General features: G+C 40.0%; 2 protein-coding genes across 5 annotated transcripts in view; one reads left to right on the top strand and one right to left on the bottom strand.

Annotated features, from left to right (window-relative positions):
* Positions 1–12906, top strand: part of OSBPL9 (oxysterol binding protein like 9) — a 116365-nt gene extending 103459 nt beyond the window's left edge. For all 4 annotated transcript variants that reach the window (XM_060231817.1, XM_060231818.1, XM_060231820.1 and 1 more), the window contains 13 exons: positions 484–643; positions 4767–4879; positions 5200–5318; positions 5755–5840; positions 6201–6375; positions 7886–7970; positions 8148–8258; positions 10640–10703; positions 10792–10932; positions 11062–11140; positions 11515–11606; positions 11982–12117; positions 12253–12906. In XM_060231817.1, the coding sequence (XP_060087800.1) occupies positions 484–643; positions 4767–4879; positions 5200–5318; positions 5755–5840; positions 6201–6375; positions 7886–7970; positions 8148–8258; positions 10640–10703; positions 10792–10932; positions 11062–11140; positions 11515–11606; positions 11982–12117; positions 12253–12327 (1436 nt within the window). In that variant the 3' untranslated portion in view covers positions 12328–12906. The remainder of the gene's footprint in view (positions 1–483; positions 644–4766; positions 4880–5199; positions 5319–5754; positions 5841–6200; positions 6376–7885; positions 7971–8147; positions 8259–10639; positions 10704–10791; positions 10933–11061; positions 11141–11514; positions 11607–11981; positions 12118–12252) is intronic.
* A 272-nt stretch (positions 12907–13178) lies between these two features.
* Positions 13179–18200, bottom strand: part of NRDC (nardilysin convertase) — a 75128-nt gene continuing 70106 nt past the window's right edge. The window contains exons 29-31 of the mRNA XM_060231815.1: positions 17914–18030; positions 15123–15212; positions 13179–14721 (exon numbers count right to left, since the gene is read on the bottom strand). Coding sequence (XP_060087798.1) covers positions 14527–14721; positions 15123–15212; positions 17914–18030 — 402 coding nt within the window. The 3' untranslated portion in view covers positions 13179–14526. The remainder of the gene's footprint in view (positions 14722–15122; positions 15213–17913; positions 18031–18200) is intronic.

Here is an 18200-nt window from a genome sequence, read left to right on the forward strand (position 1 = left end):
GTATGGGTGTTGATCCTTCAACCCTTGCATAGTTTCACCTACTGAAAGCCAGCCCTGGAATGGGTGGGGAGGGGGGACACAGACCCTGTCCTTTTTTGAGTTTTCCCCTTCCAACAGCGCAGGAAGCTCAGTTTCCATAGGTCAAACTGTGCTGGGTTGAAAGGATGAAACTTCCTATTCCCTTTACGTACCTCCAGTCCACATTAGTCCCACATAGGGCTGTAGGTCTTTCAAAATGCCCAGATCAGCTCATGATCTCTTAGTATCTCATCATGTTTGAACGGTACTCCAATCTGAATTTGGGAGTTTTGGATTAGCAGGAAGTGGAGAGGACAGCTACAGTTACTGCTGTAGTGTATTTATTCACAAAGAACTTACCCAGATGCTGTTTCAAATAATAATCAATTTTGTATATATTTAGTCATGCTGAAAATAACTTTTTCACAAACTACATATTCTTTGGAATTTGCATAATCTTTATAGGCAGTGGACAGTCAGCACCAAGCAGCAGTTTAACTTCTCCGAGCCATGTCAACCATTCTCCAAATACAGTTCCAGATTTCTCTTATTCCAGCAGTGAAGATGAATTTTATGATGCTGATGAATTCTACCAGAGCAGTTCATCCCCAAAGAGGTGCTTAGAGTAAGTGATGGGAAAACTTGCAATTTCTGCTGGAGAATGATGAGAAGTTGTGTGTCTTAGTTATGAATCTATTCAGTGATCATCATATATTGCAGAAATTGTTACGGACTGTATTTTTGCCCAGTTTTCAGAGTTTTTTCCCTTGAAGTATTTTTCCCCTGAAGTATTTCAAAAATAGTTTTTGGTCTTAAGTATTCCACTAATCAGGTAAAATCCATAATGAGAGCCATGTAACTGCAGAATAGCAGTCAACCCTACATGCATGTAGAAACTATGCACTAACTCTTGTCAATCTAAATAGAGGTTGGATTTTTATCCATGAGAACTGGCATGTGTAGGTCCTCAGTTCTCAGTCACCTCTGCTATGAATTTGCCAGATTGGCTTTGTAGGCAAGCCATTATTTTCTTAGCCTCTGCTCCACATCTGAAGTATGGAGAAAATTCTGGCCTCTTTAAAGGGCTATTGAAAAAAAAAATTAAAAGGTTGTTACTGGCCCCTGGAAGACAGCAACACAAAACCAGATGATGTAAGCCAGTGTTTCCCATTTGCAGGGTCATGACCCGGTACCAGGCCATGGAAGCCTCACTACCGGGTCACAAGAAAAGCCAAAGCTAGCCCCGCCCCCAGCAAAGCTAGCCCCGCCCCCATCAAAGCATGACCTCTGCTCTGCTTCCTTCCTTCCCCCGTCTCTCTGTTGTTCAGAGAAAAGCTAGCCTTGAAGACTGACACAGGCTACAAAGCCTGCACTCCATTTGGCTTCCTTCCTTCCCCCGTCTCTCTGTTGTGCAGAAAAAAACTAGCCTTGAAGACTGACACAGGCTGCAAAGCCTGAGCTCTGTTTGGCTTCCTTCCTTCCCCCGTCTCTGGGGTCGTGACCCGGTACCAGGCCATGGAAGCCTCACTACCGGGTCACAAGAAAAGCCAAAGCTAGCCCCGCCCCCAGCAATGCATGACCTCTGCTCTGCTTTCTTCCTTCCCCCGTCTCTCTGTTGTGTAGAGAAAAGCTAGCCTTGAAGACTGACACAGGCTCCAAAGCCTGAGCTCTGTTTGGCTTCCTTCCTTCCCCCATCTCTGTGTTATACAGAGAGGAGCTGGGCTGCCTCTCCTTTCTTCTCCCCCCCTCCCAGTGTTTAAGAGAAAAGCTGGAGTTCACTGGCACTTTAGACCCATTAACTGTTCTTCAAGATATGAGCTTTCATGTGCCTTACAGTATGCTCTTTTGGGGAGATTTCTCAGGGAGGCCTGGGGGGCAAAGAAGGGTGTGTGTGTTTTTTTCAACTTGGAGGGGCAGGGAGTGGGCATTCCAGTAGCTATTTTTTTTTTTTTAACCAAACAACCCCTGGGCAGAATTGTTGCTGGCTGGGGTCATCTTTTGGTGAGAAATTCTTTTTTTTTTCTCCCCCCCCCCCTTCTTTCTTTCTTTCCCTGCAAGTGAGGCTCTGTCTGTATTCTTGGTGCTGGGATGGGGGGAAGCAACAGTGGGAGGGCTTCTAGTGCCCTGGTCCCACTGGTGGACATTCTAGTGCTTTTTGAGCATTGTATGAGAAAATTTTGGACTGGATAGTCCACTGGCCTGATCTAACATAGCTCCTCTTATATTCTTTCTTTCCATGTCTTCTTCTCCTCTCCTTCTATTTCATTCTTTCCCTATCTTTCCTTCCATTTTTACAGGATGAAACTTTTCTGTTCATCATACTGTTGCAGACATAGGAGCTCTGCCAATGAAAAGTTTGCACCCCCAGTTGTAGCCAGCTGTCCTTATTATGAGATTTCTGTGTGAGTGAGTGAGAGTGAGAGGTGTGGGGCAGAAAGAGATTATTGGAGATTAGTGCAGTATATCTCAACAGCACTAGGAGTGATGGTACTATGAACTTGACACCATTTTACTGGTCCTACTTTTAATAGCTGTCTGACACCAAAATTAAACTCCTCCTGTAGATACTAAAAAGGATGAAAGAAGTTCACTAGCTAAATATCTGCAAAACAGATTGCTTTTAAAGGCATAGGAAACACAGCCAGTAAAAAGCTGCAAGCCCCTCATAAATATCCTTTTTGGGATAACTACAGAAAAACTTGTATTAACTTCATATAACTGGAAATTAATTAATTCATTGCAGTACAATTCTCTGCTACCTTTCACAGCAATTTCCCAGTGTTTCAGCCAAAGAAAAGTATGAAAAATAGCTGTTGAAAGATTTTCTTGAAACCAAGCAAGCTTGGTTATAGCTTGAGTCAGGGTTCCAGTAGTAGCAGCTGAAGGAAGGGCTTCCTAAATGTTTCAGCATATTTTGAGGTAGAGTAGCTGCCAGGGCCCAGTGTGGGTGATACACAGTGCTGTCGTTCCTGATGGCAATGGCAACAGCACTCCCAGCTGCCCAGTGCTGTTTTGGAAGGGGTGTGTAGGTGGTGCAGGCAATTGAACATGGGCATTAGGAGTGCTTGCAAGCTGGAGAAGAACACACAAACAGATAAGTGCATGCAGGTGTGGGAGTGGAGAGAGAGGACTGCCCACTTTCCACCCCCATTTTGGCTCAGCCTGAGTTTCAGAGAGATTTTTCTGAAAATGAAGTTACTTCAGAAGAAGAGGCAGGTTTGGGGGAGTGCCCTGGAAGTGACATCACAGGAAAAGGTGGAGTTTTGGTTCAGTGTGCCCCAGAACTGACATCACTTGGCCCTTGACACCACAGGAAATGACATAGTTCCTGTCTTCTGGCTCCACCCTCAAAGTCTCTTGGCTCCACCCCCAAATTTTAAGTGGGCCACAAAGGAGAAGTGTAAAAATAACCAGGCCACAGGAAAGGAAAGTTTGGGAAACCCTGGTGTAAGCTATTTGGTATAAGAACTATGCACTAACACAGTTCACAAATAACCCAGTGCCAAAAATAGCCAACATGTGCATCTATGATGTAAGCCATTTGGTGTAAGAATGGACTGCTGTGGCTGCTGCTGTTAAATTCAGGTAAGAAGGACCATTAGGTGTGGTGAGGAATGCATCATTTCTGCATCCTGGCTGGTTGTTGCCCAGTTCTTCTTCTGCATCTCCACCATTGCCCCTTGCATAGCAGAGAAGAGGAGGGAGAGAAACCTCAGGCAAAAAAAGGCTATTTCCTTTAGAGTTGGTCTTACGGTTTTGGTATGTCAGAAGCTGTGCTGTTAAACTCCCTACCTTATCTAACAAATGGAATGGAGAGAAGGAAGAGGTAGAGACCAGTGTTTGCCTTGCTTCTGTCTGTATTCCACTCTTTGGAGCTTCACTTGTTTTTTCTCATTCTTGGAATTTATTCATAAACATTTCATAGAATCATAGAGTTGGAAGGGCCCCCACGGTTATCAACCCCCTGCACAACACAGGAAATTAATAAATACCTCCCTCTAAATTCACAGGATCCACATTGCTGTCAGATGGCCATTTAGCCTGTTTAAAAACCTCCAAGGAAGGAGAGCCCACCACCTCCCAAGGAAGCCTGTTCCACTGAAGAACTGCTCTAACCATCCAGAAATTCTTCCTAGTGTTGAGCTGGAAAGTCTTCTGGTTTAATTTCAACCCATAGGTTCTGGTTCTACCTACTGGAGCCACAGAAAACAATTCTGCACCATCCTCTATATGACAGTCCTTCAAGTACTTTAAGATGGTGATCATATCACCTCTCAGCTGCCTCCTCTCCAGGTTAAACATACCCAGCTCCTTCAACCTTTCTTCATAGGACTTGGTCTCCAGACCCCTCACCATCTTCGTTGCCCTCCTCTGAACCCGTTCCAGCTTGCCTATATTCTTCTTAAAATGTGGTGTCCAAAACTGAACACCATCATTTCATGTGATCTGGACACTATAATTCTGTCGATACAGCCCCAAATAGCATTTGCCTTTTTAGCCACTGCATCACACTGGTGACTCATATTCAGCATATGGTCCACTAAGACCTCTAGATCCTTTTCAGAAATATTTTATACTACCGCTAAGACAAGTCTTCCCCATCCTATAATCATGCATTGGATTTTTCCTACCTAGATGCAGAGCTTTACATTTATCCCAGTTAAAATTCATTTTTTTCCAGCCCAGTTTTCTGAATTCTGTAAATGTCTAAATATGTTTTAGTAAAATAGTCCTGTATCTTTCTCCAGCTCTTCAGGGTCAGGCGCAGTCCTAACTCGTAGCAGCACAGGAAGTAGTATGAAACGCCCGGACACAGCAGAATCCCTCAATTCTTCCTTGTCTAATGGGACAAATGATGCTGGTAAGAGATTCACAAACAATCCAGTGCCAAAAATGTTGCATCTACATATTAAGAACCTTATACATATTCCAGTACACTTGAAAGCTGTTCAGTACACTTCCTGAAGAAAAAGGCAGCTCACCCTCTTGCATGTCAGGTATGAGTTGCAGTAGTGGAAAAACTTACTTTTATTTGCATACTGCTTTTGAAGACATCTACAAAAAAAATTAGCTATGGACAATAACATGTTTATATGCCAGTTAAGAAGTGTATATTGGTATATATGGTTTCCTACATAAAATATTTCTAAAAGCATTTTTGAATGTGATTCATTTTTCTAGATCTTTTTGATCAGCATGATGAGAGAGATGATGATGCAGAAGGAGAATCAGTGGAAGAACACAAGAGTGTCATCATGCACCTTTTATCACAAGTTAGGTTAGGAATGGACCTAACGAAGGTAACTGTTAAACTTTCAGAGTATGTTACTTTGACACTGAATAAATTCAACACAAAAATTCTGAAAATACCAGATGGAAATTCTTTATAAAGAATATTGGACTCTTCTCAGACTGTTTCCGTTATGAGATATTGAAGTTATTTTCTCTGAGAGATTCCAAACCATTTTTCATTTCCTTTTTTAAATTTTCTCTTCTTTGATGGATAAATTATATTAAAAAAAACCTCCTGTGGTAGAAATTTACAAGAGGCAACTGCTTTTTATCTGGTATTTGCCAAATATAGTAATATATTGAGTGGTAGTAGTAGTATGTATGAACAGAAAATTATTTTATTTAGTTCAAGTAAAACATTGTTTTGTCATAATTGTGAACTCTACCTTAAATACAACATTTATTTTTACATGTCTGTTAAAAACATCTATTTTGTTTCTTCAGGTAGTTCTTCCAACTTTTATTCTGGAAAGAAGATCTCTCTTAGAAATGTATGCTGACTTCTTTGCACATCCTGACTTATTTGTGAGGTATTCAGGCTTTTTATTACATATTGGCCTTGTCCGCTTACTACTGACGACTTGTATTTGATCCATACTTAGGGAAGCATCAAATTTCTGCAATTCATCCAAAATATGTCATATATTCCTGTTTTCTTGTGGGATTAAGTCAGTGTGACAGTATACGGCTGTACCATTGCAAATGTGCTGTCAGTTCTCAAAAATCTCACTCCCTACTGTTTATGAAGAAAGATATTTCTCAGGTGGGAATGGCAGTGTTCTGTGAGTGTAGTTAAGTCACCAGTTATGAAGTATATTCTAGTTTAAAACCAGGCTGATATTTTGTTTTGTTTCAAAATAAGATTTATTAACTACTTGTGTTTTCTCTAGTATTAGTGACCAAAAAGATCCAAAGGACCGAATGGTTCAAGTGGTGAAGTGGTACCTTTCAGCTTTTCATGCAGGAAGAAAAGGTTCTGTTGCTAAAAAGCCTTACAATCCCATCTTGGGAGAAATCTTCCGGTGTCACTGGATGCTGCCAAATATTGAACCAGAAGATAATATGGTTAGTAGAATTATCAAAGGGACTTGTATTTGATAGTGAGTATTCTCCAATAATCTCAGAAGGATTTTCTTCAACTTCTGCTAGGCTAGCAAGAAAAGATTCATAGCATTTTAAGTTCAGGATGCCTTGCGTCATGCACCCTTTGTTATGTGGTTTTACATGCCTATAACCCTGCACAGGATTTGATTGAGATTGCACAGGCCCATCCTTCTTGGCATGCCTTCTTTTTCCATTTGACAGTAAAACATTAGACTTAACTTGACAATTACATTGTCTATGTAAACTTTACCTTTCTGTGATGAGTGTGGTTCATGGACAGGATCTGTACACAGGCCCTCTACAAAGCATACCATTACTTAACCATGGGAGTTTTGCTATCCTACATAGTAGATGACAGCAAGACCACGTTCACCTCAGTAAACTGGAATACTCTGACACCAACATTCCATTCCCCCCCCCCCGCCCCCATAGCATTTCTTTGAAGGCTTCTTTTTCCAGCAGGCACCACCATACCTTGTTTTTTATGCAGTAAATTGGCTAATGTTGTATACTAGTGTAATTAAACTGAAAAGAGAATTGCATTTTTAATCCTTGAAATTAGGAAGGCTGGTAAAGTGTTTCCCCATACCAGACTCTGGTTGATTATCGTACAGATGAGAACATTGGCTCTAGCATGTAGATTATCTGCAAAACTAATGTTTAGTTGAATAATGATGTGTTTATTCTTTGCTATAGCCATAAAACTTGTTGGTATATATTTTGTTAATAGTTTTCTGCCTGCTTTCTTCTAGTGTAAAAGAGAGACCATAGGAAAGCATTAAAAGAATAGACATTGTAGCAGAAGTAGGAAATAAAAACCCTATATCACCTTGATAATTCTAATTAAAAGGGTAGCTATCTCAGTATGTTGCAGCAAAAACAAAAGTGACTGGGGGTGTTGTATTAAAAATGAAGCATTACTGTGGCATAAACCACAGGAATGCAACCCCCATGATTCTGCATATATTTTTCTGGAGTCTGGAGTCTACAGTTGACATTAGCCTAATACTCTGAATATCTCTATACAAAGATTTTCAATAAGCCGCAATTTTACTCACAAATGTATAGGAAAGAGCAGACTGAACATTGTGGTTTAGCATGACATTTTCTGCTTTTTTGTGTAGAAATTTGTGGTTTCTGGTTTAAAGAGCTGGGATTAGATTCCACCCTCACCCCCTTCAGCTCTTGACTGTGCTGGTAATGTGTTAAAACCTGTATTAGCCTTCTAACACACTTCAGTAATGGCGTCCATTTATTCAGAGTGTTTATTAGTCTTTTATAGCAAAAACCATAGAAGGCTTATGGCACAATTGAACTAGATTCTATTAAAGTATTTCTAAGTGTCATGTCCCTATGTGATTGGAGAGTATTAAATGTAATCCTGTCCCATACTCGAAAGTGTTTAAAATCTGTAAACACCATGTAGTACGCACGTAAAAATACTGCCATGTCTAACTTTTTTTTTTTGCAGGAGACTGTTTCAGATGGACCAATTCCATGGATTACCAAAAACAGTGTAACATTTGTAGCAGAACAGGTTTCTCACCACCCTCCAAGTATGTTATTAATTGTTTGGAGTTTTTTTTCTTCCTTCAGTAGTATGGTTTTTAATTAATAGTGTCTTTGTAAACTTGACTCACTGATTTTGAATGCATATTTCTTCCTTGTATCTATTCTAGATGTTATGTTGAATTCATTGCTTTGCAGTCTGCTTACATATATTTCTTCTCAAGTTTCAGCATTTTATGCAGAATGCTTTAGCAAAAAAATTCAATTTAATGCTCACATCTGGACCAAGTCAAAGTTCCTGGGGATGTCTATTGGTGTTCATAATATAGGTCAAGGTATGTTCCAAAGATATGTAAGTCATTTGCTTCCTTCTCATTCTAGAACAGTAAAAGTATTTGTACTAAGGAACAGCCATAACTACTGCAGTGGCATGTTGAAAATACATTGGAAATGGTAGCAAAAGATTTCATTTTCAGTAGGACAAAGCAGGGGTCAAGTTGCACCTTTAAGACCAACAAAGTTTTATTTAGAATGTAAGCTTTCTTGTGCTAAAAGCACACTTCATCAGACAATAGGATGGAATGGCAAGCAGTCCTAAATATAGAGAAAGAGGGCAATGAATTCATATGCCAACTCATGGAAATGTTTTTAGCAGATTAAAAGAATCATTGTCAGTAGGATACAAGACCTATACTCTGTAGATGGTTTGTTCTCTCTTTCATTGTCCTAGTTGTTTCCTGTTTTCTTATCACTTTTCTCTCTTCCTGTCCAAGAGATCAGCCATAGTTACTGCTGCCTTCCTCAGAGATATAATGCTTAGATAGGGCATTACAATTTTGTTTCCCAGATTGTGGAGAGGGGTGAGCATCCAGGCTATACTGGCTCTTTCTTTGCCTGTTGACTTTAAATCAAGAAAACACAACTGAGCCCTAAGTAAGCTTACATGGTTTAGAGCAGTGCAGGGGCCAGATCAAGTCCCTGGAGGGCTTCTATCAGGCCTGCGAGCAACTCACTTTCATTTGCTTCCTTCTGCATCACAGCTTGCTTTACCAGGCTTACTCAATCATACAGGAGGTACAGAGCAAATCCTCTATTTTCTTCACTGGCTGACCAGCACATGAAGCAGCTTATGTACAAAAGCTTGCAATGCCCAGAATTTCATGTTTTCCCCTAGGTCTTATGCTTAAAGCATTGACTATGAGATTTCTGTAATGAATGCCAATAAATCAAAAGTAGGCTTGCAACTTACAGACAAGCACCTGAACAGCATACTCAAGATTGCTACAGGACAGACATTGTCTCTAGATTTTGATGCAGTAATTCAGAGCAAGAGGTGTCAGTTATCAGAAACGGTTAAGAACATAAGAGAAGCCATGTTGGATCAGGCCAATGGCCCATCCAGTCCAACACTCTGTCACACGATGGCCAAAAAAACCTAGGTGCCATCAGGAGGTCCACCAGTGGGGCCAGGACACTAGAAGCCCTCCCACTGTTGTCTGCCCCCCCAAGCTCCAAGAATACAGAGCATCACTGTCCCAGAGAGAGTCCCATCTATACTCTGTGGCTAATAGCCATTGATGGACCTCTGCTCCATATATTTATCCAATCCCTTCCTGAAGCCGTCTATGCATGTAGCTGCCACCACCTCCTGTGGCAGTGAATTCCATGTGTCAATCACAAAATATTGCAAGAGTGTTAATCTTTTAAGCATGTTAAGTTTTTTTAAAAATCATTGTGTTTGTGTCATTTATAAAATTTTATCTTTGCTACCTGGCATTACAGTTTATGACACTATGGCCCAGCCTGGCAAGATCTCATTTATGTCCAATCCATCCCTCATAACAAATGAGTTTGACACCCCTGGTTTAGAGTCAGTTAATGGTATGCTTTGATCTGGATAGCCCACTCTTGTCAGATCTTGCAAGCTAAACTGGATTGACCCTGGTTAGCATTTGGATGGGAAACCCCAAGGATGTCTAGGATCACAATGCAGAGCCAAAGTGGTTTTATTTTGACTTGATAGCAAAATAAATAAATTGTGTAGGTGTGTTATGGGAGGAAGGGTGCTGTGGCTCTGTGGTAGGGTATGTGATTGACATGCAGGCTCAATCCCTGGCCTCTCCAGTTACTGGATCTGGCAGTAGGTGTTGTGAAGGACCTCTGCCTGAGACAGTACTGACTTTGATGGAACAGTGCTCTGATTCAGTATAAGGCAGCTTCATTTGTGTGCTGTGGAGTATATGTATTCAATCCTTAGTGCTTCCAGTTTAAAATAACAAGACCAAAGGGAAGTAGCACTGGGGAAGGGACTCTGCCTTGGAATGTTGAAGAGCTGAGAGCACTCAGTTAACAAATGATTCTTCATCCTAAAATTCTCTTTTGCTAATTGTTCCTTATGAAGCAATATTCAAAATACTCCTAGTAAAATACTTAAAAGTGCTTAATTTACAGTACCCATTGTGATTTTGGTGAACTAAATGAGCTTGAAAGGGTATACATTTACTTAGGATGGTGCTGTTAGTTTCTATGTCAAGAAACTTATTGGGGTTACGTGATTCTGATTCGTCCTGCTTTTTTCTGCAGAAACACACTTGTAGTTAACATCTACAAAATGACAGATGTATTGTTTTTTACTTCAGCCTTAGGGTATCTGTATTATTCCTCTATTATAAAGATGATGTATCTGATTCTTATACTGTTCTGTTCTCTTTTTCAGGTTGTGTGTCATGCCTGGACTATGATGAGCACTACATTCTAACTTTCCCCAACGGTTATGGGAGGTAAGTAAACCTTACAATTTTCAGCATTTATACAAGTCGTGTAAGATTCTTTCTATAGCCTTTAAAGTGTCTTCTGTTCCCTTGACAGATCTATACTCACAGTGCCATGGATAGAGCTGGGAGGAGAATGCAACATTAGCTGCTCCAAGACAGGCTATAATGCTAGCATAATCTTCCACACAAAGCCTTTCTATGGTGGCAAAAAGCACAGAGTTACAGCAGAAATCTTGTAAGTATATTCTGGCGTTTTACTCAAACTCATTCCAAGCTGCAACAGGAGATAACAGGGGAGATGGAGCTGATCTAAAGAGTTTTGGGCAAATATGTGTTACAAGCGTTTTTCTTTTCTTTTGAATAGTTCTCCAAATGACAAGAAATCCTTCTGCTCAATTGAAGGAGAATGGAACGGTGTCATGTATGCAAAATATGCAACAGGGGTAAAGTGTCTTAGTTTTTTTCCCTCTTTGGCTTTGTTTGTCAAACAGGCTACAGCATGTTGATGCATTTGTATATCTTCTAAAAGGAAATGTTATTGGAGAGCTGTTCTTCCTGTTATCACTAAGGCTTCAATTAAAAAACCTTTAATGAAGAGATTAAACCACTGTTGGGGTTGGTTTGAAAATGCTGAAAGGCTCAATAACTGCTGTGAAACAGCATGTACTGTTGGGGGTGGGGGGCAAGAGGTTGTATTCATATTGGGCTGCAGTAAATTTACTTTAAAGAAGTTTTGGAGCAAGGAAAATATTGGTACCATTCAAAACTAAATTAAAAGTAACTAAGTATAAAAATATAAAATTTCCTCTTCCTCTAGGAGAATGTAGTCTTTATAGATACCAAGAAAATGCCTATCATTAAGAAGAAAGTACGAAAGCTTGAAGATCAAGAAGAATATGAATCCCGCTGGTAAGTTCAAGCTCTTTTTCTGGCTGCCCCACTAATTTAGTCTACTTTTATTATTTTAGAATTTCATGCATAGAGTCATAATGGGGCATACACATTGCCTGTTTTCAGTGTCTCCCTGTACTTACTATTTTTATTTTGTATGTGAAGTATTACAGTACATGAACAGTAAACATCAGGTGATCCATTCTTTCGCACTTGTTGTAGGAGGCTGGAGACATCAAGAACCAACTTGGCAAACTTACCACATTTTATCCACATCTTGCTTATTGACTCAGACATAGTTTAAGTTGTTTGGATGAGACTAGTCAAGTCACAATATAAACTTGCAGCCTCTATTTTTCTGCCATTTTATCTAAATGTAATTTTTTTCTGTAGCCTATGGAAAGATGTAACTTACAACTTAAAAATCAGAGACATTGATACAGCTACTGAAGCTAAGCACAGGCTTGAGGAAAGACAAAGAGCTGAAGCCCGAGCCAGGAAAGAGAAAGAAATTCCATGGGAGACAAGGGTAAGACTGATTAAATAAACAAGTCCTTTGTTTATAGATTCAGGGTGGGTAGCCATGTTGGTCTGATTCAAATGTAATTCCTTTGCTTGTAACTCTTCCTGTTACTATGGCACTGAGTACATTTTTCTTTTACAGCTGTTCCATGAAGATGGAGAATGCTGGGTTTATGATGAACCACTACTCAAGCGACTTGCAGCCAGTAAATATTAAAGGGGCCATGCCTAATGACGTTCAAGCCTTGACTTAGTGGTTGTAGTTGTAACTTTCAAGTACTCTTCTTTTGGAGAGCCTGTCTTCTCCAGTTACAGTTGTTCCTCTCTCAGGGATACTGGATTTACTGATGCAGCAAACAATTAAAACAGGAAGAGCCTTGACTGTGTAGCAGTAATTTATATGGGCTTTTCCTGTCTGACCTTCCATGTTTTTAGAAGAATTAATAAAACCTGGGTTCAGGCCCCATCATGTTCATTCTAGCAGCCACTGTAAAGGTGCAAAAGGGCATTGGATGCCAGATATACATGATATATACATGACTCTGGCACACTCCGTAATGGCCTCATTTCATTAGAGCCGGTTAATTTCTATGTATATATGAAAATTTGTTCTGGCAAATTAGAACATGCTATGTGCTAATTACGAACTACTATTTTACAAAGAAAATTCTTTTGGCATTTCAGCGTTTCCCTAAAATAAATTGGGTATTTTTAGAGACTAAAATGTAAATGATAGGTAAACATCTGGTTTTAGCTGGTGCATCTATAATGCTTCATAAAATAATTTTAAAATGTATGCATTGTTTTATTTCAGAGTAAACATTTCATAGCAAGAATGCTTTGAAATAGTAGTCCAGCAACACTAAGATGGTATTTATTGGATTTATTCTGCTAAACAGGGAGAAATTGATACCCAAGACCATTTATTCTGTTGCATAAAGGAGCAAAAAGAAACCCTTGGTTTATAGCTGTAATTTCAATGCAGGCTTCCAAACTTCACTATTTTAAAGACAGCCAGACTACTAATGCCTGTGGAAACTCACATGATTGTCACACAGAAAGAAAACATTAATTCTTACATCTGTTTTATTGTAAATGAACTTTGTGCTCTGTCTTTTTCTCTTGACGTTAATCACACGGTGATACCAAAATCACACTAATGGACAGTGATTTTTAAAAACTCACTTTATGAAGTTCTATTTAATATGACCAATCTAACCTAGAGCTTGTTAGGACTAATGATGACAGCACACACCAAAACAAAGCAGCACACTTCAAATATCCCCCTTCCCTCCCCCCCCCCCCCCAAAATAACTTGATGTAGTTCATGCATATTTCTCCCTGCAGAATTGTGTGACTTCAGAAGGATTATAATGAAGTTCTGTGGTGTCTCTTAGAAATAGGACAGGTGCCAAGCTCTGATGTTTCCTACCATTTTCTATGCCTACAAATTAAATACATGTTTTTAATAGGGAACAAAATAGATTCAATAGTTGATGCTTGCTGAAAGCTGTTCTGTGAAAATTTAGGACCTCCCCCCAGCAAAAGTGATTCAGTATTTTGTCCATTGTTTATATGACCACGTAGAATGTCTGATGGCATGCTCTGATTGCCCAGATTTTTCTTCAAGCAAAAACGTGAAAGGCTGCAGAAACTGGGAAACATATGCTTGGTTGTTTCAACTGAAATCTAGTTGTGCTTTAAAAGGGAAGCATGTAACTGTGAATCTCAATGCAAGGCTTATTGAAGTGACAATACATATTTGAATACCTGCTCTAGTGAATAAAAAAAACATGGGGCTTTTCTAAGCTACAAAAAGTTGTAACCATGAGGGCTAAAAGTATGTAAGAGGTCATTTTTAATAGCCTCTACAGTGAAAGATGTTACTTTATAACAACGTAGATGCAAAAAAAGATCAATAACTTAAGTTATTGCACATGATACCTCTTGGAGCACTTACACTGAACCTCCTTATGCAGATGATGTCTATGACAATTTCAGGCACCCTTGGCTGTCTTTACCTAAAATGACACACAAATAAGCTGAAACCTGTCCCAAGATAGTCTTGTCCATACATACATGTCCACCCAAGTCAGGCTGCTGGCAGATTTAGTTCTTCTTTATGCAGTTTTTTAATTCTCCTATGCATTTTTAATTCTCCTTTGTTGCATCCTTCTAATATTTACTAACAACACTCCTGCTTATGCATACCTTGATCCTTCAAAAAGATGCTTGTGTTTGATTATTTAATGTAGCAGTTACACATTTTTCAGGAAGTATGGTAAATTAGATCCTTTATAAGTAAAACAGAGACCTAGACCCAATGTCACTTAAGGCAGTGGTTAGTTTTTTAAAAGGGGTTTTGCCAAACCACTCCAAGTATGCTGTAGTGAAGCTTCTATGGCAGTCTGAAGAGCTATTTTAATATCTTATGGTATGGAAGAACATTGAGAACTGATGTATACATTTTGATGTCCTTGATACAAGTAACATCGGTCAAAGAAGCAGCATCCAAGAAAGTAAGATGAGGTATTTCGCTGCATGAGGGACTGTGAACATTTGAGGGAGCTGAAGTATCTGCATCTCCTTCATGTTTTCCAAATCCAACTACCTGCAATGTCAAAACAAAGTCATCAAGATGGAACTTTTGCAGTAAATTGGTAACTGCCTTCACACCATTAATCACCCCAAATTCATACCCTGAATAATTATACAGATTAATTCTACTAATGGATACATTGATGAACACTCTTGAAGCCTTTTCCCCCTTTAACAGTGCAAAGCTAAGAAGAATTGCATCCTTCTAAGCTCATTAACTTGAAAAAGTATAGCTTTGCTTAGAACATCAGAATAAGGCATGAAGTGCTCTTAGCTGTGACCGTCAGACCACCACATTTCTGTAATATAGGAACAATAATGTTAGGCTCGGGTTCAAGGATAACTGAAATCAACACAGAAATTTAAGCTGAATGTCCTTTTCAAAAAGGTACAATGGTTTCCACAAATACTTACATGTACACTCAGTACTTTCTTCTCTTTGCCTCTGTGTATTTGGAACCAATCAACTAGTTCTGATCGAGAGAGGGATTTCAGAGCTTCAATCTAAAAACAAAATATTATTTAGCTGCTGAAAAATTCACAAGCCAGTAATATGGGAATTGGCTCCCAAACCATTTCCTATTTTAATGTATAAGCAGTAGCCCTGTTAAAATACAGTATGTCACAGGAGTACACCCCCTCACATTTTGTAAATATTTAAGTATATCTTTTCATGTGACAACACTAAAGAAATGACACTTGGCTACAATGTAAAGTAGTGAGTCTACAGCTTGTATAACAGTGTAAATGTGCTGTCCCCTCAAAATTACGCAGCACACAGCCATTAATATCTAAACCGCTGGCAACAAAAGTGAGTACACCCCTAAGTGATAATGTCCAAATGGGGCCCAAAGTGTCAATATTTTGTGTGGCCACCATTATCTTCCAGCACTGCCTTAACCCTCCCGGGCATAGAGTTCACCAGAGCTTCACAGGTTGCCACTGGAGTCCTCTTCCACTCCTCCATGATGACATCACGTAGCTGGTGGATGTTAGAGACCTTACGCACCTCCACCTTCCGTTTCAGGATGCCCCACAGATGCTCAATAGGGTTTAGGTCTGGAGACATGCTTGGCCAGTCCATCACCTTTACCCTCAGCTTCTTTAGCAAGGCAGTGGTCGTTTTGGAGGTCTGTTTGAGGTCATTATCATATTAGAATACTGCCCTGGGGCCCAGTCTCCGAAGGGAGGGGATCATGCTCTGCTTCAGTATGTCACAGTACATGTTGGCATTCATGGTTCCCTCAATGAACTGTAGCTCCCCAGTGCCGGCAGCACTTATGCAGCCCCAGACCATGACATTCCCACAACCATGCTTGACTGTAGGCAAGACACTTTTCTTTGTACTCCTCACCAGGTTGCCGCCACACACACTTGACGCTATCTGAACCAAATAAGTTTATCTTGGTCTCATCGGACCATAGGACATGGTTCCAGAAATGTCTTTAGTCTGCTTGTCTGCAGCAAACCGTTTCTGAGCTTTCTTGTGCATCATCTTTAGAAGAGGCTTCCTTCTAGGACGACAGCCCTGCAGACCAATTTGATGCAGCGTGCAGTGTATGGTCTGAGCGCTGATAGGCTGACCCCCCCCCCCCCCTCAACCTCTAGCAATGCTGGCAGCACTCATGTCTATTTCCCAAAGAAAACCTCTGGTTATGACGCTAAGCATGGGCACTCAACTTCTTTGGCTGACCATGGCAAGGCCTGTTATGTATGGTCTTGGCTACCGTACTGCAGCTCAGTTTCAGAGTCTTGGTAATCTTCTTATAGCCTAGGCCATCTTTATGTAGAACAACAGTTTGTTTTTTCAGATCCTCAGAGTTCATTGCCTTGAGGTGCCATGTGGAACTTCCAGTGACCAGTATGAGGGCGTGAGAGCGATAACCTGCTCCCCCTTCACACCTGATACCCTGTACCACTGAGTCATATGACACCAGGGAGGGAAAACGGCTACTTGGGCCCCATTTGGAGATTATCACTTAGGGGTGTACTCACTTTTGTTGCCAGCAATTTAGACATTAATGGCTGTATGCTGCGTAATTTTGAAGGGACAGCACATTTACATTGTTATACAAGTTGTAGACTCACTACTTTACACTGTAGCCAAGTGTCATTTCTTCAGTGTTGTCACATGAAAAGATATATTTAAATATTTACAAATGTGAAGGGGTGTACTCACTTCTGTGACATACTGTATATTATTCTGTTTATAGTACAAAGTTCTTCTTAATAGTTCAACAAAAGGAGCAACTACAGCACAAATAAGAACTTTAGATGAATCCCTGCACTGAATTATTACTGGAATTAGAGTTGCCTATGAGAAGTGGAGTGATCTACCGAAGGTTGTACAAGACTCCACTAAAGAACTATTATGTGAGACAGTCAGAAAATTATACGAAGGATAAGCAATGGCTTGAAATAGATTGTATTATTAGTTATATAGTTTGATAAATCACTAGTAGGACAGAACAGCAACAAAATAAAATGATACCTTTGGTAAACAACATGCCCTTTTTCAGATACTGACAGTGAGACTTCTAACAACCTGGCATGCAAAATTTCTCATGCACCCCCTTACGGGCAAATGTATGCTTGATTACTTAACTTTCAGAGTATATTGAACTGCCAGGTTTTTGTTCAGTGGGGGAAGGGATGCTCCTGTATGTTATATTAGTAATCCATCTTTAGTCTCATCAAGGAAAGAAGGGTATAAGTAAGGTAAATAAAATATAATATGAGCAGCACTATGTAGAAATTAGAGTGTCCGACTGGAATCTGAGAGAACTGTATTTGAATCCCTACTCTGTCACAGAAGGTTGCTGGGTGACTGTGAGCCAGTTGCACATTCTCCCTAACCTACCTGTTGGGAGTTCTGAGAATAAAATGATGGAGAGGAGAGCCATTTAAGCTACTGTGGGTCCCCCCACTGCAGAGGTATGCAGGATATAAATGGAGTAAAATACAAATAAATCAATATTGGCCAACTGGAAGTGGCAATATGACCATTCTGCCCTTCCAAGAGCAGTATTTAACCTTTTTAGCGACATAGTTAACTTATGCCCTTAGGTGGGCAATATGTCAAGGATTGGTTTATGGCACAATTTTGAGCCAATACTCTCTTTGATGTAAGTGGAACATACTGTAAAAGTTGGGAGCAGATTAATTTTGATTTATAAACACATCATTTCCCCTGTATAGATCCTACCTCCCGAACTAGTCTGTCAAACAGATATTGCTGAGTCACCACTTCTGTCCAGTTCCTATCCACCTCCTCACCCAGATGGGAATCTTCACATTCTTTTAATTTGATAAGAGCTGTGACCTGAGGGGAGAAAGTATATTATATCACTGTCAGTGAGTTACTTCATTCATAATATGAAACAATGGCTCAATTCATGCTTGTCTCTGGAAAACAGTTGTACTTGCCTGTAACTGTTGTTCAACAGTGTTGTCTGCGCAGACATATAAGGACTGAGCTTGCACAGGCCAGCT

Source organism: Heteronotia binoei, chromosome 2 (genome assembly GCF_032191835.1).
Source record: "Heteronotia binoei isolate CCM8104 ecotype False Entrance Well chromosome 2, APGP_CSIRO_Hbin_v1, whole genome shotgun sequence".
NCBI classification, from domain to species: Eukaryota; Metazoa; Chordata; class Lepidosauria; order Squamata; family Gekkonidae; genus Heteronotia; species Heteronotia binoei.